The sequence below is a fragment of the Podospora bellae-mahoneyi genome, chromosome 3 (assembly GCF_035222275.1).
Source record: "Podospora bellae-mahoneyi strain CBS 112042 chromosome 3, whole genome shotgun sequence".
Taxonomy (NCBI): Eukaryota; Fungi; Ascomycota; class Sordariomycetes; order Sordariales; family Podosporaceae; genus Podospora; species Podospora bellae-mahoneyi.
The window spans coordinates 399,601-413,371 of NC_085882.1; the positions used below are offsets into that span (position 1 = coordinate 399,601).

A 13,771-nucleotide genomic window follows, 5' to 3' on the forward strand; every position below is an offset into this window, starting at 1 on the left:
GCTCATGTTTGACCCCAGGCCGGAGGCTTGGTATTCAAGTCAGGTCTCGCCTGACTTCATTCGAGATACCAGCAGGTTGACAAGGTACTATGAGGTCGACTGTTTGCAGGATCTGGTGATTATGAAGATCCTGGAGGGCGGCTACTCGGAGGATCAAATGGCACAGTATTGTCTCATTCTATAGCCATGTCTTCCTCCGAAGCCCGTTCCCCGACAAAACGGCGTCAAGCCACACCTTGGATCGCTTCCCTCGTCACCCAGCTATCATCGAAGACTTGGACTCTTGGTGGTGGACAAAACACTGGACAACTTTTGTGCCGACGATCCTGATATCTGCAAAGACGATGGATGTCTGTTGGAGAAGAAGCAAAAGAGAGATGGCCGACTCGTCTCTCGGAGATGTTTGGAACGGATAACAACCATCGCTATTGTGTAGCTACCTCCTTACCTAGAGAGCTGTTCCGTCTGGATAGGCACCCCTGGCTAAACCGTCGCAGTCGAGTTCGTGGTTGTAATCCCGCCAACCTTGTCCTCCTGCTCCAGCATCCTCCACGCCCTGTAAAACGCCGTGACTATATAAACCACACAGCCCCTAGGATCCTCATGCTCCATCGACCACGCCCCATTGATAATCCCATCAGAGTAATCCCCAATCGTGTTACAGAACTTGGTATACATGCCCGCCTAGGAACTGGTTTCGACATTCGAATCATTGACCTTCTTATCACCCGCGGTATAATCATCACCACAATCCGGCCGGTTTTGTTCAGGGACTGGATTAAACCAGGGAGGACTGGCTGGATCGTAGGTGTTGTTGGTGAAGGTCTCATAGGCGAGGCAACATCCGAACATGCTCCCTCCTTGAGTGAGCTCTTCACCAAAGGCGGTACAGTTGAGATTGGCATAGCTGAAGGCTTCTGTGCACTCGGCTAGCGAGAGAGTGTAGTTGGCAAACAACGAGTCCGAGGAGCGGTTGTGTGATGCTGGGGGGGTGGCCCAGGTGCTCACGCTCAACCAAGTTGGGATTCGTCGTTCCGGACAATCGTCTTGAGGTGACGGGAGAAGAAGTAGTTGACTCTGACGACCACCCTTCACGATGTCCTTGTTGAAGCGGGTTCTGAAGCCATGCTCCATCCGCTAGAAAACATAGCACTGGTCCTACACTGCTCTTGTTGAGGAGCGGTCAGCTCCACTGTAGACAGAGCTGCTTGAGCCCACAGCCGTCAAACAGACGGCCAATGGGGATATATCTGGGTATTTTAACAGGGAAATATGGACTCTCATCATGTCGATAATCCAGATTCTTGGTCAGGTCTCAAGGAGATGGTTCACCTCATCCTGTTGGTGCTTGTCAGCACCTACGCCTACGCTGCCCCCCAGCCGGCGGCTACAGATACTAGGTCAACGAAACCCTGCCTCCAGCGTGACCCAAACTTTCGTGGCCTACCCGCGCGAGGTCCTCTACCAAGCCCGCAGCGCCGCCGCTTGCCTCAACGATCAGCTCGACTTCGACTTCCACAACGTCTTCCACGCCATCTTCAAGGCCAGCTTCTGCACCCAAAACACCTACCGCTACTCCCCCGAGTACGACCACACCTGGGGTCCCACCGCAGGCGTTCCTTGGCAAATAGTATCAGACACCATGTTCGGCCTGGGCACAACTGGTGCTCCACAGACAACCGCATCGACGCCCACCTCCGCATCTACTGCGACGACGGCGCCAGATACGAACACTCGGCCAACGGCCAGCTCTGGGACACCGTCGAGTACTTCTACCGCCCCGCCGGCGACGGCGGAGTCCACGCCTGCCAGGAGCAAACCTTCCATCGTTGCTACGTGACCCACTTTCATCAACTGGGCGATACCGGAGGGCGAGTCCGACGTGCCATTCTACTCCGTCATGGACATCCGTCAAAACCTGTGGAATGTCCTCGGCCGGCTGGACCGGTCCCAACTCCGAGGACTATCGATCGGGCTCAGATGGCGTATGGGGGGGAAAGAGAGAGAGAGAGAGACAGAGAGAGGGAGAGGGAGAAAGATGACATGCACAACCTGCCGGTTTGCTCCCTCGGGCTGGAGCAGATGCCCGTCCAGACGCTGTTCCACGAGTGGATGCACGCCATGCCGTTTTTCGGGCAGGATTATCCAGACGCCCGAGGTATGAGCGGGAGTTGTGACCATGTGATCACTCTGTTCAAAGAGCAAGCGTTGCATGCTCCAGAGGCCTACAGTGAGTTCTTTTACCCTTCTACACAAGGCTGTTTTTGATGGCAGCGCTAACAAACGAAAGCATATCTCGGCCTCTGGGCTGCCCTTGCTGACCTGAATCCAAGTGGTTACCTGGACGCCAATGGCAGAGGAGGTGGATACACAATCGACCGCTTCTGGGGCATAGGGCATGAGGAAACCAAATAGGACCGGAATTTCCTTGAGGACAACACGGGTGAACCGACAATCCGGCTTTTGGAGGTTGGATTACGGCGTAAAGAGACTTGACAGAGCAATAGAAATACTAGATGATAACCGGAGGGGGGAAATAAAAAGACACAGCTCACAGCAATTGTATTATAGACGATTTGATCTGACCCGGTGAGTATGGCTACCTCATGAGGCGCACTCCAAATACTCAAACAAATTCCATGTATCGCCGAAAAGAAATGTCCGCCCTCCTAACCTTGAGTTCCCTTTTATATGCCGCCTCCCCCGTGTTAAGCATATTTCCAAACGCCCCCTCTGTCCACCGCTCTGCACCCAGGAAGAAAAAAAACCAAGGTCTCAACAACCCAATCCCGTAAGTCGTAACGCAAAGGCGGTGGTGGCAAGTACAGTGTGTTGCAAAAGAAAATGAAGGGCCCCCAACCATTCATGGAGCCTTACTCCATGGTTACGACCAATGAAGCTACTGCATCAGCCCCGGATCAAACAACGCCATCTCTTGGTGAGGAAAGACAGGTTGAAATGGATTTGGCGGGCCGTTATCCATGTGATGGTGATGATGCAAGGCATGCTGTAGCTGGATGGGAAGCACATGATTGGGAGGCAAAACTGCCGCCTCGTGTGCAGGCAGCAGCTGAGGATAATAAACTGGTTGGTTAATAGACGGCCAGATGAGGGCCGGTGGAGGTGCATGGCATGCACTCGCAGCAGGACGGTTCCTCAACTTCCTCGGGGTCGGTGATTGCCTCGCCAGCGCCGTGGTAACGTCCATTGACTTTCTTTTCCGGATTCTCTTGGACCTCCGCCGGCCGGGGGTAACATCGGACTGGACAAGGTTGATCTCGCTCGGCTCGGTATCAGAAGCATGGGCGGCATCGACGAACGGGGTTAAGGACGACGATGGGCCCTGTTCAGCACCAGCATGATTAGGAACACGCAAGCCCGGCTGCTCATCATGGGCCCGGCCAGTGCCGCCACCGTTGTCTCCAAAAGTTTCTCTATGCCTGGTGGTTCTTTTGCTCATGCCACTTACCTAAAGTGGCTTGGCATCACCAAGATGTAGATTCAGTGTAAAACGAGGCAGCTTGCGATCGCGCTCAAACATGAACCCGCAATTGTTGCAAAGAGACTGCGCCATCAGTGTCAGCATCACAGCATCCAAAAACATGAAAGACGAGACAGGGTGTGAAAGACATACCCTTGGCCCATAAGGACCATCCCGGACAGCCCAAACACTTGTCCCCCAAACCTTGCAGTGGGAGCACCGCCAAGTGTTCCTTTCATGCTCAGCAAGTGTTCCGCCACCCCCGTAACCTCCAGCACCGCTCGTGGCATCTGGAGTACCCCTATATCCACCGGGAGTGCCCGCTCGGCCGACCGGCGACAGACTCCTGAAGCGCTTCTTCTTTTTGCTCCTTTCACCTCTCCCCATCCTCTCCTCCGCATCTTGCTCAATAAGTCCGGTGAAGCCGAAGCCAACGGGCACACCACCGGCGCCCAGCCCAGTATTACTGCTGAAGCGCGCTGTCTCTCTCCTCAGCCGACGAATCTGGCGCTCCCGGTCACCTTCCCGTTTCTCAATCTCCTCCTTGCTGAGATACTCCAAACGAGGGCCCCAGGATTCGGCAAGACCATCAGGATCATAGCGCCAGCCAGCACCTGCGCCGCTGGGGTTGACAGCGTCATTCGGGAACTCAATCACTCCTCCTGGAGGCAGGACACCACCGCTGGCAGTGAGAGCAGACGAGGCGCCAACCCAGCCAGCAACCAAACCACCCGACTCGCAAGCTTCCTTCTTGAGACGTAGGACAGCTTCATAGATGGCATGCGTCATGGCCGGCACCCATTCGCCAGACAAACCCAAGTCACTACAGGTCTGCTTGGCGAAGAGCTCGGCCGTTCCCGGCGGGTGCAGCAGCGACCACTCAAACTTGTCCGTGTACACCTGTGACGACAAGTTGATGTTAAGGCTGACGATGCATCTATAGGTATCGTCGGGGCTCTCGTAGTTGTCAGCTGACGTTTCAAGCGGGGTAGCACTGGCGGTCACGCCTTCTCCTTCAGATATCGCGCCCGGCGTCGCTGGGGCATTCCCCAACTTGGACGGTGTCGCGGGAACGTGGGGGGTATCGGCTCGGCTGAGGGAAGAGGTTGCAATGTTTTGAGGGGCCGGAGTGGCCGACTCGACACGGATCGAAGCTTTTGGGGGCTCGGCGGCGTTGGGTCGTGAACTGTGCGAGTGGAAAAGAGGATGAAGCGCAACACCGGCATACTCTTCAAGCTGTGTCCGAATCTGCTTGCTGATTTCTGAAATGGTCTGGGCACGGTTGGGAAGATCGAGGTCCTGAACCAAGGTGGTGGCAAACTGGTCGGTTGTGATGACTGTCTCGTGCAGATTCCACATGAAGGTGTCGCGTAGACGGTAAGGCACTGTTGGTTCTTGGGGTTTGAAGAAGGGGTGATTTGGATCGGCATGGCCACCGATGGGCAGGGCAGGCGGGGGTGTATAGCTTGGAATGTCGAGATCGATGCGAATCGGGATCAGCGTCAGCGGGAGACAAGCCTGGGCATAGTTTTGGGCATCTGCCCGGCGCGTCCTGTTCATCCAGTCGCGCCAGATGCCCTGCATCTCAACTGGGGCAACAGCTTCCTTGCCGACCTTTTCGCTGGGGTCTACTTTGGAGGCGCTGTCGTCGCGACGGAGGCTGCGCAAACCGGTAGGTCGGCGACGGTTGTCGTCGTCATCATCGTCGTAATCATCGTACCCATCCTCGGCATAGTTGATTATAGTCGTTCCTCGCTTGGTGGTTCGCGACAGAGGGTTCGCCGGCACGGCGCTGGGAATCACAGGCTGGATCAGAGCATTCTGGTAGGTGCGCAAGCGAGGGGCCAAAGACGAGAGTATCGCCTGTTGCGACTCGGACCGCAAAGCCATTGTGACGGTGAGAGGGCGAGATTGATTGATGCTCTTGTGATTGGTTCTATCGCATGGCAATGAAAGAACAAACACGCAGAGTGTCGTGTCGAGTCGAGTCGAGGCGAGGCTGCCCGTTGGGGGGAGGGGAGAAGTCGGTCGACTCAAGATGGCCGGAATTCAAGGGCACAAAAGATGGGAAAGACGGACGCAATGCTCAGTGCAATCAATCAACTGGCGGCTGTTGACTGGCCGTGCATGTGTGTATCAGAGAGACAATAGAAATCTCTCTGGAGCAAACGGCAACAATGGCTCCCAACGAGCGAGGGTTGTCGTTGAATGGTGGAGGATTGTTGTTGAGAGCTTGCTCTTGCTTTGGTGTGCCTTGCTCTGAGCGCCCGTCAAAAACGCGACGTTGATTTGCGTGCATCGCGCTTCTACAAAAGCTTAGCTGGTGGCCTGTGCACTCAAGAAGATTAGATAATCAACACATTGGTGGGTGAGTGGGTGGGTCCAGGCCTCAAAACACCAAGCAAATCACGTGCCTCACATCAAATATCATCACGATATCCTTCACCACCAAAGGGAACCTCAACTTCATCACCAGCCCAAAGCCATCTAAACGGCACTTTTATATAACCAACCTTGTTTCTCATCAACCCCTCCACCGTCCCAAAGCCTGAAAAATAGAGCTAGCTTAACCTTTGTCGTGGTGAAATCTCTAATTCGTGCCTGCCATCCATGGGCTTCCTTCCCAGCCACACGCTCCTTGAGCTTCACGTGGTAGTTGCTCTATGTCAAGTAAGCTAAGGATAAAAATTAGAGGCAGAGATTTTTCTCCCTTTGTTCTCGTTGCTCCGATATTTTGATTGGAATGATTAGCCTCAAGTTTGAAGACTGATAGCGCCAATCACATGATACCTACTATCAAGTTCACTTTTATCTTCTCACCAGTGAATTTAAACAAAATTCTCTCCAAATCTCCCAACCTTCTTCTTTTCCCTCCAAAGCAGGGCCTCCTCTCGTCGGAACACCATAATTCTTCCACAAACATCTATCACCTGCTCCTGTGGTTACACTCTAAGCTCCTAGGAGTTCCCCTTCTCTACTTTTCTTGGGCCCCCCCGTTAGTCAAACCACGATAGCAGCAAGCCACATCCAGTTTTCACCTCAGCTCACTTATACTTGCTCCTGACCGTCGTCGCTGTGGGCCCCGTGCTCGCCCCTTGCCCACCTCCAGGTATAAAGGAATCTCTTCCTCCATCCTCTCAACGGTCTTCTCTCCCCCACAACCACCAGTAAAGACAGAACACTTCACTTGCCTTCAGCCTTACCCAAGCACCAACACGCAAGCTACCTCGCCTCACTCTCATCCACCTTCTATTCATTCATTCATCCATCCATCTACCTTTTAACCATCTTTAGAATCTCTTCCATCACACATATCGACGTCTCATTAGCCGATATCATCACGTCGACGTCCTATCTTAACGTAGATCGACAACAAGCAAAATGTCTTGGGCCAAGGATTTCCTCGAGGCCGCCATCAGGGACTCTCAGGCGATCTTGCCCGTCGAGAACGCCGACGCTGTCACCGTCGCGACACCTGCGCCTCGTCCTCATGAGCGCAAGCTCGCCACCATTCGCCGCATCTCCTCCCTCGAGAGGCTTACCAAGAGATTCGGCTTGGCCACAGTTGACGGCTGGAAAGTCTTGATCCTCAACGAGGAGAACTTTTTGGTCGGCGAACTCGTGGTGTTCTGCGAGGTGGACTCATTCACACCCCATCGCAACCCCTACTCGAAGCTCTTCGCTCCTTGGGGCACACTTCAGACCATGTATGGTGAGGAGGGCTGGCGTATTGCCACCCAGCAGCTCGAGTTTCGCAGCGGGTCGGAAAAGGTCAAGGTCACCTCTCAGGGCCGAATTTTCAAGCTGAGTGATATTGGGACCATCGTCAGAGAATTCCGCGCTCTGAAACTCAAGGCTGCCTCGACCGATCACACCAGCTTCGAGGACTACCTTCGCGGCGTTGACTTCTCTGAGAAGCTCGGCATCAAGAAGTGGGAGCCCGAGTCTTCTTCCTCGGCCAAGGTCACGGCTTCCGCCAATGTCACCACTTCGACTCCTGTCCACCGTCCTTCGGCTCCCGTCGCTGCTTCGATGGCGCCTGTCCAGGCGGCAGCCACTATGCTGAACCCCAAGCCGCCTGCGTTCATGCTCAGCACCAAAATGGAGAGGCATCAGAACTGCCCCAACCTTTTCAATAAGCCCAAGTACCGCCGCCTCGTGTACCAGCAGACGGTGAAGCTCGACGGTTCCGCCATGAGCATTTACTTCGTCAACAAGGCCTCTCACCTTTACCACAGCTTGCCCTTGCTGAACTCCCGCGTCGCTCTCTTTTACTGCAAGACCTGCGTTTTCGAGAACGGTCGCGCCGGTATTTGCAGCACCAACAAAGACATCATCTACAGCACCGAGTCCTTCGAGGCTTTCGTCAACACCGCCGTTGGTCTCGGCCTTCCGAAGCTTCTCGCGAAGCTGGATCTCAACATCGCCTTCCAGGGTGAACTTGTCGGCCACAACATTTGCGGCAATCCCTACGGCTACGCCGCTCCTAACGACAAGGCCAATAGCAAGATCGGCGACTGTGGCAACGGCTTTGACTTCTTCCTCCACTCCATCGTCGACCTTCACACTGGCAAGAAGTGGAACCCCAAGGCCGTCTGCGAGTTTGCTGTCCAACACCAGATTCGCCACGTTCCTCTCGAGGGTTACGTGCGAATTCGCGAGATCGCCAACAGCCACGACGAGCTCCAGGCCATGGCTGAAGCCGCGTCCGGTGAGGGCTTCGTTTTCAAGTGCTTCGAGGACCAACGCTCATTCAAGGTCCTGAGCACCAAGTGGATTCTCGAGAAAGGCGATGAGGTCCTCGCTCGTGGCGAGCGTCTGCGAGACCGCACTGCCCCCGTGGAGCAACCCCATTCCATTTTGCGCATCGGCGGCACCCAGTCAGGGGAGGTTAGACTCCCCGCCCCAGTGACCTCTGCTGCTGTCAAGGCCAAGCAGATCGCTGTTGCCAACGCCGTCGCTCCGCTTCCCGCGACCTCTGCTCACGTTCTGAAGCCTGAGGAGAAGAAGCCAGCTTCTGAGCCTATCCCCCACGCGGCCCCAAAGACCTCTGACGCCACGAAGCCAGTCATCGTCGCTCCAACCGTCCAGGCTCGGGCCGTCAGGGCTCAAGCCATTCAGGCTCCAGCTGTCAAGGCTCCGGCCATCAACGTTACCGTTCCCGCCGAAGATGCCGCCAAGCGGGCAAGGAACGACGAGCTCTGGGCCGAGCTCACTCCCGGCATGCAGCTATTCGAGGCCTGGGCCTCTGGCAACGACTACCAGAACATCATCGACTACGTCAACGCCTGGAGGGCAAAGCACGTGGCCGACCAGGCTTTCAACGAGATCTGCCAGAAGAAGAAGGCCGCCCTGGCTAAGATCGCCGACGAGCAAAAGCAGCGCGCCATGCCGCGCAAGTTCGCGAAGGAGCAGCAAGAGAAGGCTCCAGCCAACGAGGCCTGGCACCAGACTTTGGCCGTCAGCAACGACATCCCGACGCCCGAGCCTTCTTTCAATCTCGACTGTGCCGCTGAGGAGTCCGACAGCGAGGTTTCCGGCGTTGATGAGGACCACGGGACGGATGTGGCTGCCCCCGAGTCGACCACCACCGTCATGGCTCCCAGCGTGAGCATCACCATGTCGCCCAAGCGCGCCCCAGTCAAGAAGACGGTCACTGTCTCCAAGGAGACCCTCAGCTGGCTCGGCTTCTAAGCCACAGGCGCATTTCGCGACGATTCCTTGGCATGGTCGCGGCATCATTGCACATAGCGACATCATTCGACATAGCATCCTGGCTTTACCGATTCTCGACACGTTCATATGCGCAGACCATCTTGGCCTCGGCCTCAGCATTGCTCGTCGAGGTTTCTCTGTGTTTTCGCGGCGTTGGAGATTGATTTGGGCGACGTTTGGGGTTGGTTTGGGCAGCGTGGCATTGTTTTATGGTTTTTAGCGGTGGAATTGGGGACATGGCGGGAAATAGGGTTCAGGGAAGCAAAAAATGGAGTTCGGGACAGGAAGCAAAAATGGAGTTTTTGCCTTTCAGGAAGAGGGAAGAAATTGGGCGTGCGGAGGGGAAAGGCGGTATTTAAGGAATCGGAAGGCACCGGTGTCTTCCTCATGGTTATTCAACATGGGCTCGTCCCGGATAACACAAGTTCGGCGGGTTTTTTATCACTCTGATAGTGATTAGGGCAAACAGAGTCTTGATTTCGGGCACAACTGCATGCATTCTGAATGTGAAATGTTATAAGACTGTACGAGAGATCTGAGGCGCAATGAGAAACATGATGTTTGTGACGTGCCAAAAGGTTTCAATGATGTTGTTAGGAACGTACACGTCTATCTGTGGTTAGGTACAGATGAGCAAGATGTTGAGCTATAATGCACAGGTAGTTTACGGGTTGGGTTTCAGTGTCCAGTCGTTCTAGTATATAGGTAGACACGAGGTCAGGGGTTGAGATTCTGGCAGTTGGGGCTGCAATAGAAGCATACTTGTAGACAGTCGTCATCAGCTTCTCACAGCCAGCAACTGTCGTCTCTTCCACTTGCTGAAAGTGCTTCATCAGAGATATTCCCGATCTGTCTTCACCAGGCCCTCCTGTGTTATCTCCCCCCTAGCTATATCCAGCCAGCCTCGTGACGGTTTTCAGCAAGCGAGTGTGAGTCCACTTACGATTCTAGGTTTAGTGATCGCCGTTGCCAAGACGCTAGTCAAAAATTTAACAGATCGAGTAATATGCGGTGAGTCTAGAGCCAGAGCCTTATTGTCTCCCAACCCACCGTCTTCCCTGCCGGGCAGCTTCTGAGGACATGAGACAAAGGAAACGTGCAATGCTCCAGCCCACCGGTAGTCCACACGGCACATATTGGCGACACACGTTTTCAAAGCCTTGTCCAGCTTCCTTGTTCTCGAGCTCGCTTATAGCTCGAAATTGCCTATCCAAGCCCATCAGCATCAGCATCAGCATCAGCAAGCAGCTTGAGGCCTGCCTTCTTTAACATCTTTAAGAACTTAAACCGACAAGATGACTGTCAACGACTCCCAGTTTGAATCTGCCCCTAGCAGCAATCCTCGGGATGGCCATACCTTCACCACCACCGCCCCTGCTCATCAAAAGCTTCACCTTAGTCCCCCGAGCGAGGACATGATTCGCCGTGTGCCCTCCCGCAATGAGATGAACATCCACCACATCACCGAAGATCTCTCCTCCGCCCCCTCCACCACCTTCACATACTTCACCCCTGACACGGATGAATGCTACATCGGCAGTCTCCCCCTCCCGTCCTCGTCACTCACACCGTCCCTAATTCTCGAGTCATCCTCCCATCTTGAGCGGATCCCCGACAGTCTCATCTATCCCCTCATGCCAGGGAAGCCTCTCATGGCGCTGATTATCGCGCCTGACTCACCCCCGAAGGACTCAGAGACAGGAGCGTACTTCATCCGCCGGCCCAATCTTTTGAAATTTGACACCAAAGACAAGGACAGGGCAGAGCAGCAGCAGGCCATGCTCCTCAGGGAGGCTGTTATTCTCCAGCAGTTGGCGCAGCATGGCCATCCAAACATGATTCGCTATCACGGCACAAGAACCAGGAGAGGGAGAATCACGGGATTGGTGTTTGACAAGCATCCATACACCCTGTTGGAGTACCTGGCCGAGGTGAAGGAGAAGGGCAAAGGAAACGAGATCGAGGTTGAGTCGTTCGTGAGGGGGTTGGAGAGTGTGGTGAGCAGGCTGCACCAGCTGGGTCTGGCGCACAACAGTATTCGGGCTGAGAACATTGTTGTGGGGAGAGGCGAGGGTGGCAAGGGGGTGAGGGCGGTGCTGGTGGAATTTAGCAAGTGCTTGCCTTTTGGCAAGAAGTTCAGGACATTGTATGACGGGGAGTTCAAGGTTTCGTCAAAGGAGAACGATCGCCAGGCAGTCAAGGACTTCAGGTCGTGGCTGGAAGGGGTGGTTGACCCCACGCTGATCACCCCTACACAGGACGACCAGCCTGCCAGTAGTTGACCCAGACACTTCTGTATCGTGTTAATGACAATCATGTACATGACATTGCTCAATCCCGCCCACGTTCCTTCCCATGTCCCTCTCCACGCCGCTCCTCCTTCTTCAACAGCGCCAACGCCTCCACAAGCACACTCCCATCCACCATCTTGGCCACATGCTCCCTACTGCTCGCGGCCCTGTTATCCACCCTGGCAACGTACTTCTCCTCCTCCCCCAGCACATCCACCAGGTCTTCCGGGATCCCCCCACTCCAATCATGAACCCGCCAAACCTTCTCCAACAACGGCACCCTCACATTCACCGCGGCCGAGACCCTCGCATAGACCTTCTCCGGCTCCTCCTCAAACACACTCTGCGCCTTGATCAGATTCTTCAAGAACACCACAATTTCTTTCCTTTTCTTCTTGTCCGCCAGCTTCTCTTTGGTAGAGTGCAAGTTGTAAATCTCGCGGTACACCTTTCTGTCCTGGAACACCACCGTCTGCCCCGTGGGGAGCGCGTCGATGCCCAATTGGAGGGTGGGTTCCCAGATGCCAAACGCGTCAACTTCTCCTCTTGCCAGCATGTCAGGGAAGGTCTTGTTTCCGCAGGGTGCCTCGTGGCAGATGTTGCCGGCGATGGTTTGGTAATCCCCGTATTCGAGACCGACTGTTTTGAGGAGCTGCTCGACAAAGTAACCCGCCGAGGTGCCGTTGATAGTGCCAACTCGCTTCCCTTTGAGATCGGAAAGAGAGGAAATACCGGCTGCGCGGTTGGCTACCAGGCGGTAGGGGACCTCGGCAATGTTCCATATGATCCGGAGGGAGGTGTTATTTGCGTAATTGCGGAGGGCTTGGGTTTCGGCGTTGGCGCCGAGGTCGATAGAGCTGTTGCGGACGAGGGGCGCGACTCCGCCGTTGACGAAAATTGCGGAGGAGTTGTAGTAATCTTCGGAGGTGGTAAGGAGAGGGACGTATTCGATTACGTTGAGAGCGGCCGAGATGGTAAGAACAGCTGCTGCAGGAACTGTGAGCAGGCCCAAAAGGGGCAGAAGAAAGGAAAGGCGTGCCATTAGGACGGGGGGGCTGGGAATGGCAGACAGATGTGAGGAAACGGTCTCCGAGATGAGGTCAGGCGGGTGGTTATGTACTGCTCGGGCCGCTCGCTGTCTTCCATGGACGAGCAACGGACGACAGATATTACCAGCATCAAGGACCGTCTCGACTTCCGGTATAGCTTCCTCTTACAGCCAGCAGCATCTCACCACCCACAACGTCCCGAGTGAAGCCACCAATAGGAAACATGCCGAATGCCTGCCTCCTCGTTCCAACCCTTCCAGAACCCTGAGCCGTCTGTTGTGTTTTTCCCAGGGTCGTGTGCGGAGTCGGAATCGGAGTCTTGACCAAACCGCATGCTCAAAATATCATGACTGAAGACTATAAGCCATAAGCTGCATACAGCGGTTCGAAGTCTAGGCTAATTGATCCACAGTCTTCTGCCGTTTTGGGTGGCAGGGTCAGAGAGGGGTGGACAGTCAGGGGAAAGGGGGTAAAAAGGGTACAGCTGTCCCCGCATTTCGGCTCTTGCCGACAAGTCATCCAACTCGGTAATATGTGTAGGTATAATGTCGACGGGGATGCCGGTATGGTATCGGGCCTGCACGCTGGTTTGCTATATGACTCTGTGACAAGGCCGTTTGTGTGAATCGGGTTGAGCTGTGGCGATGATGTTCTGGTGACGAAATTGGATGGCATCTATTCAGATTGCTTGTCTCTTGAAGTCTTGCGCTCTCTGTGAGGTAGGCTGGGCTTCTTGGGAACAGTGTGTTCCAGTGGCCAGCCTGTCCAGTGAAGCTTTTGTCTGGAGAGGAGCCGAGAATCAACATGTCCAGCTTACAGCGTTTTGGTGTGCTTTGCGGCATGTCTCTTTCATGACCTCCTCAGGGGTTCGATCAGGGGGATTACAGGTACAAACCAATCGAATCGCGTTGCCTGTGCTATCTAATTAGCCACTCAAATGTCTACAAAATATTGAATAGGGCCACCTCATCATGAAACTGATTTTGTAATTGGAAAAAGCCCGGCGCAAAGGAGATAAAAGAGAAAAAAAAAGAAAAAAGAAAAGAAAGGTGACAGAGAACTTCTCTTCACTTGAAAGATTTGAATGCCCAATAACAGGATTGAACTGTTGACCTTCGCATTACTATGTACTGCTGCCAGTATTAGTACGACGCTCTAACCAGCTGAGCTAATCGGGCTTCGTTGGATGTGTTACTGCCAAGGAGGGTAGCTTAAAGAAGAGATCGGCGATAATG

The 13,771-nt window shown here is 54.4% G+C and overlaps 6 protein-coding genes and 1 non-coding gene across 7 annotated transcripts; 4 read left to right on the forward strand and 3 right to left on the reverse strand.

The window, feature by feature from the left end:
• Positions 1-483: 483 nt before the first annotated feature.
• Positions 484-1,134, reverse strand: QC761_301176 (uncharacterized protein; the record flags this gene model as incomplete). The annotated part of the gene is made up of 2 exons (XM_062877271.1): positions 484-684; positions 718-1,134. 2 exons carry the CDS (start codon positions 1,132-1,134, stop codon positions 484-486), a joined length of 618 nt encoding a protein of 205 aa, XP_062733008.1.
• A 138-nt stretch (positions 1,135-1,272) lies between these two features.
• Positions 1,273-1,840, forward strand: QC761_301177 (uncharacterized protein; the record flags this gene model as incomplete). The annotated part of the gene is made up of 2 exons (XM_062877272.1): positions 1,273-1,400; positions 1,423-1,840. The coding sequence occupies 2 exons, from the start codon at positions 1,273-1,275 to the stop codon at positions 1,838-1,840; spliced, it is 546 nt and encodes a 181-aa protein (XP_062733009.1).
• A 640-nt stretch (positions 1,841-2,480) lies between these two features.
• Positions 2,481-5,758, reverse strand: SFH1 (Chromatin structure remodeling complex protein sfh1). The gene is made up of 2 exons (XM_062877273.1): positions 3,635-5,758; positions 2,481-3,565 (listed from the first exon to the last, which is right to left on the reverse strand). The coding sequence occupies exons 1-2, from the start codon at positions 5,369-5,371 to the stop codon at positions 3,470-3,472; spliced, it is 1,833 nt and encodes a 610-aa protein (XP_062733010.1). The 5' UTR covers positions 5,372-5,758; the 3' UTR covers positions 2,481-3,469.
• A 1,755-nt stretch (positions 5,759-7,513) lies between these two features.
• On the forward strand, positions 7,514-9,175 carry QC761_301190 (uncharacterized protein; the record flags this gene model as incomplete). The annotated part of the gene is made up of 1 exon (XM_062877274.1): positions 7,514-9,175. One exon carries the CDS (start codon positions 7,514-7,516, stop codon positions 9,173-9,175), a length of 1,662 nt encoding a protein of 553 aa, XP_062733011.1.
• A 1,316-nt stretch (positions 9,176-10,491) lies between these two features.
• Positions 10,492-11,478, forward strand: QC761_301195 (uncharacterized protein; the record flags this gene model as incomplete). Its single annotated transcript, XM_062877275.1, has 1 exon — positions 10,492-11,478. The coding sequence occupies one exon, from the start codon at positions 10,492-10,494 to the stop codon at positions 11,476-11,478; it is 987 nt and encodes a 328-aa protein (XP_062733012.1).
• A 49-nt stretch (positions 11,479-11,527) lies between these two features.
• QC761_301200 (uncharacterized protein) lies at positions 11,528-12,529 on the reverse strand (the record flags this gene model as incomplete). The annotated part of the gene is made up of 1 exon (XM_062877276.1): positions 11,528-12,529. The coding sequence occupies one exon, from the start codon at positions 12,527-12,529 to the stop codon at positions 11,528-11,530; it is 1,002 nt and encodes a 333-aa protein (XP_062733013.1).
• A 1,092-nt stretch (positions 12,530-13,621) lies between these two features.
• On the forward strand, positions 13,622-13,714 carry QC761_0048480. Its single transcript has one exon. It is a non-coding gene; the product is annotated as a tRNA-Ile (tRNA).
• The last annotated feature ends 57 nt before the right edge of the window (positions 13,715-13,771 follow it).